Raw genomic sequence first — 16,962 nt, 5'->3', positions numbered from 1 at the left:
ATAGCAATGATTTGTATATGAGCTGTTAAATGCACAGAGGAGTATGAGCACTTTGAAATATCTTAGTTCTTATCATATTTTAAACATGCTTCAGCCCACTTTCATAACATGCAAGATTTTGTCTGTTTCAATACATTTTTGGCACTTTTGGAAAGGTTATTCTACAGATGCTATACAGATTCCAGAAGTTATTTGTATATTGCTTTCAAGAATAACTAAAACAAATCATAAAACATTTAACAAAATACGACTTTCAATTAAAGTATTTCAATAAACCCATAGCATATATTCCAGTCCAAGCGCACATTTTTCTTCAAAATATGTCCCTTCAGTTTAAACAGTAATGATGTTAATAGTCCACATTGTGTAAAACACATTATTTCCCCCCATGTACATAAAGACAAACACCAATGTTTTTTTTAATGCATTCAATTTTATTTGGTTATACAAGTAGAAAATGTGAAAGTGAAGCTAAGCTACCTCCCTCTGAGTTTCTTTCCCCTCATGACGATGTTTCACATCACCTAGTTGATGACGTTTCTACATCACAAATATACATTTAATACCTGTAGTTTAATCTCATAGCATGAACTGTTGTACTCTGATGTAGATACTCATTACATATCTCCCCTGGACTATTATACTTAATGTAGTGGAACAGCGGGTGAAAGTTCAAGTTTAAAAATTCTAAGCACACTAGATATAAAGAATTGTTTTTACAAATTCATCAGCAGTAATTATCTCTTGGTTTCTTAGCTCTAACGATGTCTTTTTAACAGTAAGAAATGGAAAAAATAAAATAAAGGTTAAGGTCAACAAAGGCACCAGTATGAGAAAAAGAAATGCGTCCGTGAGCCTTCAACCCTCAACATCATCCTGTCGCATCGGAAGCTCACCAGCAGCATGTTTTATATAATGCGAATGCAGCTCTGCCACTTCATCAAAGCCCATGTCGCATTCGACACACTCCCATTGCCAATACTTGCGCTCTCTCCACATGTTTGTTTCATGTGGCTCCCTCTCGTCCAGCCCCTGGCCCGTCGGTGGCTGGACGGTTTCTGATTTAAACTCACGGGGCGGAACAGATCCGGGTTTTGAAATCTTAAAGTGATGCTCGGCCTCTTCCCGATCAGACACTTCGGGGTTTGCATGGTGCCCGAACACAAAATCCTCACACGGCTCTTCCGTTTCATTTTTCCCGACGCCTTCTTCCATTCTTGGCAGCTCGTCCATGCTTGTATCCGCAACTTGCTCCTCTTTGACACTAGCGAGAAGTCTGCTCATTCTAATCTCTGGCCTCTTTGCAATATTTGCGTAATTCCTGGCCCCCAGAGGCCTCCCGCTGGACCTGACGTAAACTGTAAGATGCCTTTTTAGGTGTGAATTTAGATTTCCAGATTGGGAAAAGCGCTTCCCGCAGAATGTGCACGGGTAAGGCCTTGCTCCAGTGTGGCAGTTGTGGTGGACCCTGAGCTGTTTAGCTGTGCAGAATTTCTTGGGGCAAATATTGCACCCATATGTCCTCAGATCGTGACTCTGCATGTGTTTATCTAGCAGCGCTGCATCTTTGAAGCCTCTGGCACAACTTCCACACCAAAATGGTTTCCGTTGATGAAGGTCGATGTGAGCCATCCACGTATTCACAGAAATGAAGTCTTTGTTACAGCGATCGCACCGGGGAGGTTTTGAATTAACTGACCTGTGAACTTTCAGGTGACCAAGTAGCCGTGCTCGCCTGATAAATGACAACCCACACTCTGGACACTGATATTTGGTCAAATTCAGAACACTTGACTCTTTTGATGGCTGTTTTTCATGCAGCCTTTGGTGTTTTCGGAATGAAACCATGTATGTATAAACCTTCCCACAGACTAAGCAAGCATGCATCTTCCCAGGTAGCTTGCTGGTCTCGGGTGTGGCACCTTCTACACCTTGCGCTAAGCCTGAGGGGTTTGTCTGCAATGAACGGCTCATGTCACACCCACGTGCATCACCACCCGGGCCCCCACCTGTGTTTTCTCGATCGTCTACTCTCCCAGAATCCAGTTCTGCTGCAGGACTCATGTTGTCCCCCGTCTGAGCCTCCTCCTCCTCCCTCTCCTCCTCTTCCCTCTCCTCTTCCCTCTCCTCCTCTTCCCTCTCCTCCTCTTCCAGGGCATGCTGGTGCAGGTGAGTCTTGAAGACATCCCAGTGTGTAAACCTCAGTCCACAATCCTTACACGCAATGCTGTACTGGTCGACTAGAAAAGGAGAAAAAAAAAGGACCAAATTAGAATTGGTACAGATAGTCATTTCATGGACAACAATTTGAACTTATACAAGTTATTATACAGTATATAAAATAAACTAGCATGTGTCTTCTGATTTTATAAATAAAACTATTTTTTTCTATGATGTTCGAGCTGAATTTTTGCAGATTCAGAAAGAGCCTGGTCGTTGCTGGTAAAGTTACCAATGTTTCATTTTAGCAGGTAAAACTTACAAGACTGAGTTGGGTTTCTTCTCTTCGTTCACAGATGGTTGAGTCGGGTGTTAACTACTAAAATCATTTCAATCTCAGAGCTCTGCGCATTAAATAAGTATCTTTTAAGCCACTCAAAGAAGTAGGACATTTAAAATATTACAGCAGGAAACTTGAGATACTTTAGGATCAGAGGACAAATTAGTAGCCTACGTCTTTTTAGAATTTAATTTGTATTCCCATTTTCAAATTCAATTATTAACTTTAAGACAGAATAAGTAAATAGCATCATCAATTGGCTAATTTACTGTTTTTTACGTTGGAGGTTTATAATGCATCAATTAACTTCAATGTAAAGACGGATATTTTGTCGTGATAAATGAACAAAACTAAAACTTCTCCATGAAGCCATTTTCAAAGTATTTCATGCAACATGGTCATAAGATGACTTTCTAATCAATCATTATATCTTTAAACGCAATTCTGATGAAATCAATATTTCTACTCCTCTGATCCTGCTAGTTTGCAAAGCTGCTTTTAAAGGGTCGTATAAACTAGATGCCCTGTTTTTGTTCCTGTTGTGATGGATTTTAAGAAGCCTTTTGTCACACCTTGGCCGGGGACTTCAGGGGAAAAACAAACCTTTTGGCCAATTCTGGGATTTGTTTACTGTGTATTTTGATTTGTTCTGTCCCTTCTCTAATAAACTAAACACGACTCGTCAATAACCCAATACACGCACAGTACATATTTTAGTACTAATAAGTCCACCACAAACATGCAGATCGACTAACTAGAGGTTAAATGAATCACACAACACAGTTATTACGCAGAAATTGATCAATTTATTTCACTTTGTTTTAGAAACAGCATGTTAAACGAGTAGTCAACGGGTATATTGGTCATCTCGGGGAAATAACAGCTTTTCATAAATTAAAATAGCAAAGTAACATCTCTCGTACAAGACAAATAAAGTAAACTAACAACTATCCTATACGAACGAAAACACTATTTTAGTTAAAGTAATGAATATTTTTTCACAACTTTGAAACAACACTGAAAAGGAAAGAACATGGGAGCTTATACATCAATCAATGCTAAATGTATTGTGTGTTACATACTATTTGATTGTTAAATTTGTTTTATGGTAGTAAATTCACATAAGCAGTGCACATGGTTGAGTTTAATATATTTTGTCTGCCATCTGCCAAACCGCAGGCTTTCAAAATGGCACAAGCTAAATTAGTATATATTCGCTGTGCAGAATCGTTCATAGTCTTCAAAAACATTAAAATAAGTAGTGTGTCAGCAATGTTATTCATTTTGAGGACAAACATGGACATGCATAAATGTTTCCAAATGTTTTCTTTTCGATATATCTAGATATGAACTACCATAAATCGGCCAGTAACTCTCAGAGAGATTAATTCATGATGGGTCTATTCAAATCAAATAAAGTGTGTCTAAACTATCATTGTGACATTTCAACAGTAGTTTATGAAAGGGGTTATTCTTAAACATTTCTACATTAATCCAGTGTAAAGGAAAATAAAGAATCTCAAACAATCCAGAAACAACGAGGGAAAGCATGTTTCTACTCAACCTAAACATTTCTAAAAAAGGAATTTTGTAGCTCAACATATTTACGTAGTTTTGCAACCTCCAGAAGACCCCCCGCCCCCTCCAAAAAAAAAAAATACACAATCTACAGCGTCTTCACTTCAGTCCTTTTCCGGTTGTATGATCAGATATCCTCCTTGGGCATGTTCAATATAGTGCTGGTGCAAATCGGTTTCTTGACAAAAAGTAGTTCCACATTCAAGGCAAGTAAGGCCATCGGTATCTCCTGAGGATACAGCACTCTGCCCATTGCCATCACCGACACACTCCTGGTGGTGATCGATGAGGTCCTGTATCTCACTGAAGGTCCTGGGGCAGATGGAGCAGTGATACGAGTCATGGTTACAGTGCTGGCTTTCATGTTTTTGTAACGCAGTCGGTGACAGAAAGGCTTTGCCACAATGTTGGCACTTATGGCTACTTTGTGACGGGCTGTCTGAGTTAGGCGTGGAGGACGGAGAGGACGTCCTACTGGTGTCAGCAGAGGGGACGCCGGGTTTTAAAGGCTTTGAGGTCATGGCGGCGCTGAGCCTTAAGCGGACCTCGTTGGGGAGACGACAGCGGACCTCGTCGTGCCAGGCGAGGTGCTGCTGCAGCTGGCTCTCCGTCCAAAAGCCGTGGCAGCACAGGGCGCAGCAATAAGGCCGGCTCTTTGCCTTTGTCTTGTGGGCCCCCAGTTGTCCCTCGGTTTGGAAAGCTTTGCCGCACTTATCACACTTGAAGAGGCATTTGGCCGTGTGCTCCGACAGGCGGCTAAGAGGTTGGGAAAGCTCAGCCGTGCTTTCAGGATTCTGGATCTCCCGTTTAAACTCGCGCTTCATCTCCAGGCACACTTTCTTATGGTCGAGGAGGACGCCTGGAGAGCTGCACTGCTTCCCACAGTCGAGGCATAAGATACATTTCACAAATGGGGGGTCTGATCGGACTTTCTTCTTCCCTGTGCCAACAGGGGTGTTGTTCCCCGGCACTGTAGTGTTGCCTTCCGTCTGTGTAACCTCACCGCTCAAGGTAACGGACTCCGTTTTAATCCTCAAAAGAGCCTTGTTTTTACCTTTCGTCCTCTTCGAGTGGGCCTGCCATTTGTGGGCACGCAGACCTCTTGCTTTGGCAAAGGTCATAGAGCAGAGGGGGCACTGGTGGGCTCTCTGCTTCAGCGTCGACGACGTGGGCTCACTCCCATTAGAGCCGACATCCAGCTGTTCTGGGACTTGGTGATCTGCAGCGTTGATATGCTCGTTTACATAATGGGCAGCGAGAAGCGAACCTTGCTCAAAGGCTTGGTTACATTCTGGACATGATAACGCGCTCTCAACATTTATCTGTGAATCAGTGGGCGGCACAGTTTTGGATTGACACTGAGGATTAAATATCTGGTGACGTTGGAGAACAAGACGGTTGAAAAACTGTTTGCCACATTTGTGGCACTGGAAAGGTCCGTCTTCTGTCTTGTGGCCGACGGATTTCAAATCATCATCTTTTAGTGTGGACAGCGGAAATTTCTTTTCTTTGTGCCATCTTTTGTGGGAGCCGAGGGCCGCGTTGGACATAAATCGACGGCCACATTCTGAGCAGTGAAATAGTCCGTTGCTCGGCTCTTCCCGTTTAGGTTTCTTAAGCATGGCCAGTTTCCCTTTTGCTACAGATTTGTGACCCTCAGCGTGAACTCTTTTATGAAAATTCAAAGCCCCGACCACTGAAAAGCTTCGGTCACACATTTTGCATTTGTATTTCAAATTGGTTGTGCTTGGGTTGTTTAAGTTGCCTTCATGCGTTTGAATTTCCATCTTCGGCTCCCCGCTGTCCATTTCATTCTTTACTTCAGTGTGTACTGCTATTTCATGTGTGACATTCAAGCTATTTTTGTGCAATGTGAGCGTGTCGTTATTTTCTACGGGTCCTGCCTTACAAACTACCTGACGGTCTCTTTTAATGCAAAGCTTTTGATGGGCCCTCAAAGAGGTCTTGTTGTTGAAATGTGCGAGGCACGTAGCACACTGCAGATCCTCCAGCGCGACGGCAGACCTCTGCGATGGCGGCGAGTGCCCGGTCTCGTACCCGTGGCTTTTCATGTGAAACTGAAGCGCTTTGGCCCGTGAGAACAGCTTCCCGCAGTCGGGACAGCTGTACGTGTTCTTCTTCAACTGCTCTACCTGATGCTGGAAAGACTTGATGGGCGGCGGGAGCAACTGGTCGCTGTGCACGACCTGGTGTCTCAGGAGGCTCGAGAAAAGACGAAACGACCTGTCGCAGAGCTCACATTTGTGATCTCCGTTTTCGTGTTTTCGCATGTGCAGCGCCATGATGCCCTTGTGACGGAACTTTCTACCGCACACGGGACACGGGACCTTGAAGCGTGGGCGTCTATTAACGGAGTGCAAAGATCCCGCGGCACCTTTGCTGAGCCTCAAATCTGTACACGGAGTCGGACTTTGCGTGTGGTGAGAGTAAGCTCCGAGAGACCAGAAACCCTTCCCACACTGCTCGCAATGATAAATCTTTGGGCCTAGAAGGGTTTTCTTCGGATTGTATTCTTTCTTAATGACAGAAATATTCTCCTTTTTCTGTGCGGAGCAGTTTCTCATATGGTTAAACAAGCTAGCTGCGTGCGAATAAGACATCATGCAATCTGGGCACTGGAATTGGTTTCTTTTGGGGTGATGCAGCTGATGGGAGACTAAAGCAGACAACCGTGTGAAGCGCTTACCGCACTCATTACACGCCAGATTTTTCTTCTCTAATCCCTCTACCTCATCCTCATCACTTGTGTTTTGAGTCTTGTGCTGTTGAATGTGACTGCAGTGTGCCGCGTAGCTACTGGCCTCGTGGCCACATGTGTCGCACGTGTGAACTGCCACCGACTGACCTCGAGTCTGCTGTTTTGTCTTACGAACGCCATGCCACATTCTGTGAACGCGCAGCGATGAAGCGCTATAAAACCAGCGGTGACACTCCGGACAATCGAATCTCTCCTCCGCCGTTTCGTTCTCGGCTTCGCTCGCCATCAGAGCGCACTGCCCGTCGGTTTGCTCAAAGTCAATTTCCACAATTTTCAAATCCATCTTTGCTTTTGAAACGAGACGACTGGTGGAAAACCCAGCGTCGCCGTCGTCTCTTACTTCCTGATCCGATTCACACAGCAGCTCCAGATCAGGATTCAGGTCTTGGACGGGCTCATCCTCAGATTCGCTTGCACTGATCACCTGCACATTGAAGTCCCCGGGGTCATAACTGTCCACGTCTTCATCAGTCACATTTACATACGTGTCTTCTTCTTCGGCCATACTGGTAGAAAGCACATTATCTGATTCCACCGTGTCCGGCTCAGCCTCTTTCCTCGCGCTTTCCAACATCTCCCGTTGAGGTAGCAGAGAGCTCTGCGTCTGAGCCTCCTTCTCCGTTTCTCTGAAAACATCCGTGTGATGAAGCTGATGGGAGTGAAGCGCCGAGGCCCTGGAGAACTTCAGCCCGCAATCTTTACATTCAAACGCCTTCTTCTGCAGCTGACACACTTGATGAAGAAACGACTTGGCCGCGGTCTCGTCGCTGTGCGCCATGCGCTGATGCCTGAAGTAGAACGTCTGAGTCCTAAACACTTTTCCACATTCCTCACACGGGAACCTGTTTGCAGGATCATTTGAGGGATTAGTGTGCCACCGCTGATGGTTGAAGAGGGCAATGTGGCCGCTGAAAGACTTTTTACACTCGCTACAGTAAAACTCACTGCAGCTTTTCTTTGGTTTGTCTTTCATCTCTTCTGGCGAGCATTGACTGTTGCGGCTAAATCGTTGATGCGTTTTAAGGCGCATCAGAGCGGTAAAAGCTTTACCACACAAACACTTGAAAGTCTTTTCAGGAGTATCGACCGTCTGGTTTTCGCTGGGCTTAGCGTCACCACTTGACTCCTCCGTGTGGAAACTTTTGTTTCGCGACTTAACCAACTTTTCCTCATGACAACGACGGTGTGCATCAAGAGCTGAAGCACGAGAATAATTCCGCCCGCAGGACTCGCACTGGAACGACTTCTTTTTCAAATGTTCTAGGTCATGAAAAACGGATTTTGAGGCTTGTCTGTGGGAGCGCTGATGGTTGAGGAAGTGTCCAAACACACCGTAACATTTCCCACAGTCTGGACATTCATAGGTGCGTTGCTTTGTTATCCCGGAATTTAATTGAAGACTAGGCTCCCTTTGAGAGGTTTGACCGTGGTTTTTCTCCATATGCGACAAAAATTCACTCGCTTCAACAAACGATAGTGAACACAGAGTGCAGAAATTATTTGGTTCATTGTCCTTTTCCGCATCGTGTAAACCATCCGATTGGTTGTCTAAATACGTGCTTTCTTGTGGGTGCTGATGCTCCAAGTATGCTGCCTCCTCCCTGAAGCCTTCTCCACAAGCACGACAGCAGAAAACCCCTAAAAATAGAAAGGGGAAAATAGGAGGTCAAAGCCACTCCTGCTTCCAGAGAACGAAAAGACAGAAAAGAAAATAAGAAAATCACAAAAACACAGGTGCAAATCATATCTTTATTTTAAAAGGTGATTAGAGTTTACAATATAATCAAGAAGAGAAAATGTTGTTCTGGATATATAACATCCATAAAATACGTATTGTATTACAGAGGGGCTAATAGATACAGCGCTTCAGCCAAATGACGTCTGTGAAGTTTATTACTCGTTATTTGATAGGATTGCATTCTTAAAAAGTCAAATGTTACCAAAGCCTCACATTGGAATACATTGTGCTTCACCAGAGGGCTGTGAAAGAAAAACATTAAGTTTCTTCACTGCAGACCTGATGCTACTTTCACAATCAAATCTCATGGCCTACACCAGCCCTATTTACAGAATTATTGAATAATGAATAGGGATGAACCGCAGATCCAGGTTGAACCTTTAGTCTGGGATCACACCACTGAAGTAGGAGAGGACGCAGCAACATTCAACATATTGTGCCACTGCTGTCAAGTGGCATTTGACAGTCACATCTTAGACAGAGAACACAATATGCAGTTAAAGTAGTGAGAGCACTGTTGTCTGTTGCCCAACAACAAAAATAGACCCCACAAAACTATTATTGTTATTATTATTGTTCTCTTTTCAAAAACAGGAAATGCTTTTTTTTGTTTTTGCACTGCCATGCAATGAAAAAATGACCCCCCCCCCCCCGGCTTCATTATTGTTTAGAATGCCAGTGTGCAACAATCAGAATACTATAGTTTGTTAATTTCTCAAACATCTGTGGGTTGTCCATGTGCACTATTCCCACAGAGAGAATCTAATCAAAACATCATATGAGAGTATTTAGGTAATGTTGGCCGGCCAGGAGTTATACAACCGCGTCTTAACAGACAAATACTTCAGTTACCACTGGTCATCATTTGAAATAAAAAGAGTCTTAAATAAACACTATGGTGTTTATTGACACCATTTGTACCTTCCATTACCATTCAACATGTGATCTAAAGGGCATGTTAATTTAGCATACACAGGAACTGCCTGAATACAGTATAAGCTACATCAACAAGGAACTAAGAGTTTGTTTCTGCCAGTCATTGTAGGTAGCAGCTCATGAAGCTAAACTTACAAATGAATTGTATTTGAATCAGAACCTCAAGGTGAACATTGTTGGGGAATGCATGAGCAGGATAGGTCAGAGTGAATGTGCATCCTCCTACATGTAGAGCATACCCTCTATGACTGAACTACAGCATGTGTGGAGGTTACTAAATGTATAAGAAAGCCCCATGATGCAGTGCGTTACTGCCAACACGCCTCAAACCCACTACAGGTTTGAGCATCAGCTTGGGCTGTTGCTGGGTTAATTCAATACACAGGACTCTGCATCCATGCACATGAAGTAGTCAAAAGGGCCAGGGGTGGATAACTATGCAAGTTACTGCAACGTTTATGCAGTTCCCGAAAAGAAACATTTATTTAGCATTATATTGTCCTGTGCCTGCGGTGAAGTTGATGTAGGAGGTCACCACGCCTGTTACATACTGCTGGTGTGTTGCTAGTGCTAACGATGTTCACGTTTATCTAAGTGACCACTACTGGATACTCACGATCAGCGGTGTCATCGGCAGACTGAAACACGTTGTTTCCAGATGCTGTGTCTCCATCGTCGGGTTTGTTTGTCGCTCCGTCCTCTTTGATCGCCGAGGCAGCAGCTCCGTCCATCTTGGAGTGTCTCTTGTTTGTATAATGCTAGCTTGCTCTAGCTAGTGCTCGTTAGCATCACAGCTCCACGGTTTGCTTGGCCTGAGTTTGTCTTGTAAGCAGTAAACCAGGTGAGAAAGGAGGAGGAACAACGAGTGTGTCAATCTAGTCCGTTTCCACACAACAAGACAGCATCTTGTAATGTTTTTAGCAACGCGAGTGATGATGAACACAGCTAGCTGTTACACACACATGATGCAGCGCTGTGTGGTTGCGCGTGCATCTCTTGGCCGGAAGTGGATTCTTCTTCTTCTGTTTGTTTCCTTCAAGAAAGACAATGGCCCTGCAGCGAATCTAGCATGGAGTCCACTCACTAAACAAAGTCTGAATGTGAAATATCTGATTGTCAATTAGGAAATAAACAGACTGAGCTTCTAACGTCCTTCATGCAAAGTTAACAATTAATAGTATTACACACATGTTCGTGTCTTTCTTTTGTCGATACTGACCCCACCGACACATCAAATATATAGTAAATTGTTTATATTAAAAACTTTCTGGTGAGGTTCCTTCAGACAGTCTTTGTGGGCACCTTAGGTTGTTATGTAAATGAAATACAGAAAGTAAATTAACATAGTGTTATCGTAAGAGAATAGTTTTCCACAAGAGTAAAATACACTGACTTCATTTCATATTTGGTGCTGTGAGGATTGTGTAGTCATGTTATGAATAATTAGGATTTGGTATGAGGGATTCCACTCCCAATTTACTAGATTAATGAAAGTGACGCTGCAGAGCATTTGTTCTTCCTCCAGGCAAGCTAAATTTCATAGAGAAAATGCCAAATTATTAATCACAATTTGCCTTCATAGATCTTGATTCATACTTTCTGCATTTTTCCTACTTGATAACAGTACTCAACACCCTCCATGTCACTCCTCTTTATGTCCATTCTCTTTGCAAACCAAATGTAGAAGCTAAAACATTTAAAATATAAAAACTTTCCAATCCAGGATTTAATCGTTTTGTTTGTGGTTTATTTTTGCATGAATGAGTGCTCTATTATACAGATGTTAAAATGTTGAAGCTTAACCCTGAACTTCCCTAACAAGTACTGCTCAACACAATGTTGTAATCAAAGGCAAGTTTTATTAAATCCAATATGTAGACATCATGGGGAAATTTCCATTTCTTTCCATGCTAAAATAGAGGTAGGACACGTTTTTTTTAATTTTTTACTTAAGACGCTGAATGTTAAGACACACGGATGGTTCTTTTTTTTGTACAAATGGACCGCGTGTTTATTTTACAGTAGTAATGTAGTAGTAGTGATTTTCAGTCATTTCTTGGGCCCCCAAAGCTACTCAGATGGCCATTATCATAACAGAGATGGGATTCTGTACAAAATCTACAGTTATGAAATGAAATCATTCAGTATTCACAAAAGATACATTGCATTGTACGCAAAAGTGGACTTCGCTTTATAAATATGGGTACATTCCAATCTGAAATAGTCATTCTGGAAAGAGATACACATTACATGGTACTCATCGGTTTACAGTAGGTGCTAAGTACTGCCACCCAGAATCTGTTTAAAATAATCAGTTTGTCTCGTCAATTTGATAAATATTACTGACAAATCTTCACATAAATGCAAGTTTAATTTATTACAAAATTCACTATTTGACAACAGTGTTGTCAATCATTTTGTAACGACACTTTCTCCCCGTTATCAATAATCACTGTTCAATTAACAGAGAACCCTTACTGTGAAATGACCTTAACATGTAACTGTCACATTTTGTTTACACTTACTATCGCTTTGGCGAAATTGACCATGTTGAGAACTTTACTTGTGAAATATTTGGACCCGGCCAATAGCGTTGTAACTACAGGTGCTTCCCAACATGTAGTCAGCCGTGGACTGTTATGTTCTGATGCACCCCCATCCTCTCCTCCTCACAAACAAACTTTCTTTAAGGTATCTTAGAAAGAGTTGCTCTGTGTTTTGGGAGTGTGGTCACATTGTTGAGTCTACCTTAAGCACAAACTAGGCCTAGAATACCAAGACAGCAGACATGCAGACTGTACTCATAAAAGGCACACAGTATACTGTACATGAAGAAACAGTTAAAATGATTCAGGACATATGAACAGGACTATAAAAGTACCAATATTATGCAAATCTAAATGCCGTCGGCAAAAAATTAAACAGAGCGTAGAACTCCATGAATATGCACCCCATGAACCGGTTATTTGGATAACTTATATGCATTTAAAAAGAAGGTGAAACTAATGTAATGTCATGTGCATACACCATTTATAACAAGCCCCCTGTGTAGTCTAATTTGGAGATGAACAACTTCAAATGTGATTTAAGTGTGCAGACTAAATCATTTTTACGTTTTTTTTATCCACTCAACTGGTCAAACTGCACAAGTAAGGGGCAAACAAGGAGGTTCCACTCAGTAAAAATGATTTTAAAAAAAATAAACACACACACACAACTAAGTCTTGGTGCTCGTGTAGAAATGTCATATTTCTCCTTGTGCATGTTGCAAATAATGCATTTGTAGATCTAGCTCCCGGGGCAGAGAACACCCACATATCATGCACTGGAGAAGCCGTTCTGGGCCGAAAGGCAAACGGGGTCCGAGTTTGTGAGGTTCTGTCCGAGGAGGGAGCTGAGGTAGGGGCAGGGTCTGTGTTATGTGTGGCCTTTCGCTCATCACCGCCTGTGGTGTGAAAAAAATATTTGGGGGCGGGGGTCTAGAAAGTGTGACCGAGTGAAGAGGGTGCGGGCCGGGCAAAGCGAGAGGAGGGAGCGGGGCAAGTGGAGGTGTGAAAAAAGGAGGCGGCTGATTGATGATTATTTGAGAGCCTGTGACCATCGGCTGTTGCTGCAGCTCCTGTCCATTCCCAGGCTTAAGTTGCCCAGCGAGCAGCGTTCGGTTACTTTGGAAGCCCCATACTGGCGTTCCCAACCCGTGGCCAAAACGATGAGGCTCGTATTGAATGGAGATGGGAACCTTCTGTGCCGCGGCGTGAACATGTACATTGGCCCAGGCGGATGCCACCTGCTTTTGCTGCAGCTGAAAATCTTGAGTCCTTACTAATTTCTCAGAGTTTATAGTCTTTGGATTTCCCAGTGGTGTCGGTATGTGCCACAAGGTGCTACCGACCCCGTGAGAAACAGGAGTTGAAATTGACATAGCACCGCTTTGGTCTATTTGAGCTGAGGTTGGCACACCCGCTAGGCCTGAAACCCACTGCTTCTGCAGCTCACAGCCGTTCCACGTCTTCTCTGGCTGGCTAACAGTCAACGGCATTACATGAGGATTGCTAATGTCCCACCCTCCAGCATCCTCTTTCTTAGGAGGTGTGGATGGCTCCCTTTGTATCGACACTGGGGCAAGTGCCCATCTTGGCAGCTGAAGCTCTTGACCAAGCTTATTCAGAGAGCTCTGTGAATTTGCAAGCAGGGGAGGTCTGATGCTCCACAGAGCTGCCCCATCTATGTAAGAAGGAATAGAAAAATTGTGAGGCAAACAGCTGGCGGAAGCGAGCACCGTGGATGTGTGCGTGTTGGCCCAAGTAACAGGCTTGTGCTGCCTATGCTGCTCCATCTCACTCACTGTCGACGTGCTGGATTTGTTGTTGGGCACAGCTGTCATGAGGGAGCTGACGATAGCAGCTGCACTCTCTTTCATGTGTGACGACTCTGAGCTCTGAGCAGACGTGGGGCCCGACTGAGTTATCAAAGGGCTATCTGCCCAGCCCGGACCCCTCTGATGGTGCTGCTGCAGGACGGGCTGCGGCGGGCTGTCAAACTGGGTCTGCTGTGGAGCCGCATGCTGCGACGATGGGACGGGCATCACCTCTCCGCCGTCCACCTTCCACTGCACCGGCTGAGGCTGGAGCTCCGACAGCCACGGCTCCTTCGGCTGTCTGCCTTGCACGTCCATGCGAGGTGCGAGCACAGGAGGCTGAGGCTGCACCGCCCTCCTGTGCAACTCGGCGTCTCTCAGTGCAGAAACTGGATATGGAGACTGCTGAGGGCTGACCATCCCAGAACTTCCCAAAGGTCGAGACCAGCCCCACATGAGCCTCGCCCCTCTCCTCCCCCTGCTGCCTCTGCCTCTCATCCTAGCACCCAGCAGGGAAGAATTATACTGGCTGAAACCCTGCCGCTTGCGCGTGTGGATCTTCTGGTGCACGAGCAGGCTGCTGAACCAAGAAAAGCTCTTGTGACACTCGTCGCAGCGATGAGGTCGGTCCCCTGTGTGTGTGTTCATGTGATCCCGGAGCAGGTAGGCCAACCCGAAGCTCTTGTCGCACAGGTCGCACTTATGCGGTTTGTCACCGTTGTGCGACAACATGTGGTGCTGCAGTTGGGTCTCGTCGCTGTAGCCTTTGCGGCAGCTGGTGCAGCGGAACGGTTTCTCCTGATGCAGCTTTTGATGCGTTTTCATGTTCTGCATGAAGGCAAAGTCCTTCCCGCAGTCGGGACATTTGTATGGCTTCTTGCCTGTGTGGATGATGAGATGTTGCTGCAAGTAGCTACCGAATCTAAAGCCCTTGCCGCACACTTTGCACTGGTACGGCTTGTCCTTGGAATGTATGCGCATATGCAGCTCTAACACTGAGCGGTGACGGAAGGTTTTTCCGCACTCTGAGCACTTGTACGACTTCACACTGATGCCATCGCTTCTCCATCTCCCCTGTACATTCTCACTGCTTAACGGAGTGAATTGAATTTTAGGTAGCGTTGCCGCCTTTTCTAAATGTTTTGCTACAGACTTGTGGACACTCAACAGGTGCATATTTAAACTAGATTCTTCACGATAGACAGACGGGCAGTGGGGACAGGTGTGTCCTTTATCCCAGTCCTTGTTATTGTCCTTTGGGGGTTTGGGTGTCCTCTCCAGCGTCTCATACTCTGCCTCGTGAACAAGCATGTGGGCCCTAAGGTTAGCCGGTAACAAGTAGGTCTGGGGACAAAGGGGGCAGTTGAAAGTGCGTTTCGGCTCATCGCTCCGGTGTGCGTTCTCTTTTCCCGGCCCTCTGACCGCCTCTTGTGCCGACGTCGGGGCTGCCTTGCCGGGCTGCTCGGCGGAGGGGTTGTTTTTGCGCAGTCTGTGCTGGCGGCAGTGAGCCTTCATGTTCTGGGCAAAGGCAAACCTTTTACCACATTCGGGGCAGCGGAAGGGCTTCTGGCCGGTGTGCAGGTACTGATGCTGATGGAGGAGGCTGCTGTACTTGAAGGTCTTCCCGCAGGTGTTGCACAGGTGAGAGCGCATGCTGTCAGTGTGCTTGCGTCGGTGGTCCTCCATGACGGAGTAGTGTTTGAAAACCAAGCCGCACTCGGGGCATTCGTAAGGTTTCAGGGCGGCGTGACATCGCTGGTGGTAGCGCAGGGCCATGCTGTTGGGGAACGCTTGACTGCACTCTTGGCACGTAAAGATGCTCTCCTGGGAGTGGAGCATCATGTGCTTCGTGACGGACACCTTAAACTGGAACTCTTGGCGGCACAGTGGGCAGTGGTAAGGCTTGTCTACGACATTGCAGCAGTTGTGGTCCCTCAGCTTGTCTACTGTGGAGAAGACCAGCTCACATTCTGCACATTTAAAGCGATCCTCCGCCTTCGTTTGCATCTCCTTCTTCGGGGTAAGGAGCAGCTCCTGCTTCTCTTTATGTTCATTTCTGTGTTTGATGAGGCTGCTGCGGTGCTGGAAGGTAAGGCCGCATTCTTTACAGGTGAGGGGCGTGAGCTCGTCACCATGTGCGTGAAAGTGCCGGTGGAGGTTGAACGTCTCGCGGCGGGTGAACCTCTGGCCGCACTCCTTGCACACCAAACGGCACTTTTTGGGCTTAGCTGTCGAAGTGGCGTCCTCTTGTCTGTCTGCCTGCTCCTCCACCAAGTCGACTTCTCCCACCGGTCCCGTCTCTGCGCTCCTCTCACCGGGATGCGATGTTTCCTTCTTGTCGACCTCCTCCGCGTTAACTGTCATTTTATCGTCAACATGTGTGTCCCGCTGCGTCCCTCCAGCGCTCTCTGTGGCGTCTGGAAGAGAAACGCACATCACAATAATAACTTAGCAAACAGATATTAAACAGCATGCAACCCATCCAGATAACTGCACGCGACGCACACAGCTTCCCACGTTAGGTATGGATCACAGCCCGAGAGCGGGAAGCTAGCCGATATTGTTATGGTGATAACATTTGAGTTGACTCCTGTACCGGTAGTGAGCCCTACAGCTCAGGTTAGCCCGGAGGCTAAAGCTAACCGTAAAAAAAACATTAACAACGTTAGCATACCGCACTCATCATTTCCCCCCGTGTGTGTTTTCGCCTCCTGGTCGTCGTCTTCGGTTTCGGACCAGTCGAAAGCCCTTCGGTCGCTGCCACGAGCCTCGGCCATTTTTTCAGCCGTTGTTAAGTCCTCCAGTGAATTGTGTGTCGTGTTTTCGGCTCCAGCACCGGACTCGACACCAACCTCCGAATGGCTGGCAACACACGAGCCGTCGTTACCCACACTTTGCTCATCGGCGGGGCTCCTCGCGGGTTTATTATGTGTCGCCTCATCTGTCTGATTTAAGCCGCATCCTGACTCCACTGCATCGGTCTTCTCCCCAGATGTTTCCACCTCCTCCGCAGGGGATTCCTGTCGTTTTGGAGACTCCGACTGGTCTACGGCGGCCATGTTTCCCCCATGCAC

The 16,962-nt window shown here is 45.6% G+C and overlaps 3 protein-coding genes across 3 annotated transcripts; all 3 read right to left on the bottom strand.

The window, feature by feature from the left end:
* Nucleotides 1–489: 489 nt before the first annotated feature.
* Nucleotides 490–2,064, bottom strand: LOC306782762 (uncharacterized protein; the record flags this gene model as incomplete). Its single annotated transcript, XM_079276202.1, has 1 exon — nucleotides 490–2,064. The coding sequence occupies one exon, from the start codon at nucleotides 2,062–2,064 to the stop codon at nucleotides 859–861; it is 1,206 nt and encodes a 401-aa protein (XP_079132328.1). The 3' UTR covers nucleotides 490–858.
* A 1,253-nt stretch (nucleotides 2,065–3,317) lies between these two features.
* LOC306782526 (uncharacterized protein) lies at nucleotides 3,318–10,333 on the bottom strand. Its single transcript, XM_079275931.1, has 2 exons — nucleotides 10,148–10,333; nucleotides 3,318–8,495 (listed from the first exon to the last, which is right to left on the bottom strand). Exons 1-2 carry the CDS (start codon nucleotides 10,260–10,262, stop codon nucleotides 4,183–4,185), a joined length of 4,428 nt encoding a protein of 1,475 aa, XP_079132057.1. The 5' UTR covers nucleotides 10,263–10,333; the 3' UTR covers nucleotides 3,318–4,182.
* Nucleotides 10,334–11,610: 1,277 nt separating this feature from the next.
* Nucleotides 11,611–16,947, bottom strand: LOC306782761 (uncharacterized protein; the record flags this gene model as incomplete). The annotated part of the gene is made up of 2 exons (XM_079276201.1): nucleotides 11,611–16,305; nucleotides 16,563–16,947. 2 exons carry the CDS (start codon nucleotides 16,945–16,947, stop codon nucleotides 12,776–12,778), a joined length of 3,915 nt encoding a protein of 1,304 aa, XP_079132327.1. The 3' UTR covers nucleotides 11,611–12,775.
* Between the last annotated feature and the right edge of the window lie 15 nt (nucleotides 16,948–16,962).

The sequence above is a fragment of the Melanostigma gelatinosum genome (genome assembly GCF_949748355.1).
Source record: "Melanostigma gelatinosum genome assembly, chromosome: 9".
Taxonomy (NCBI): Eukaryota; Metazoa; Chordata; class Actinopteri; order Perciformes; family Zoarcidae; genus Melanostigma; species Melanostigma gelatinosum.
The sequence above is the reverse complement of the archived record's forward strand: the minus strand, read 5'-3'. Positions and strand labels throughout refer to the sequence as shown.

What these genes read in the sequence shown, in the direction of transcription:
- LOC306782526 (XM_079275931.1), bottom strand. Translation starts at nt 10,262, where the DNA reads ATGGACGGAGCTGCTGCCTCGGCGATCAAAGAGGACGGAGCGACAAAC. An exon ending in TGCCGATGACACCGCTGATC is followed by an intron (nt 8,496 to 10,147) that starts GTGAGTATCCAG and finishes TTCTATTTTTAG; the next exon opens with GGGTTTTCTGCTGTCGTGCT.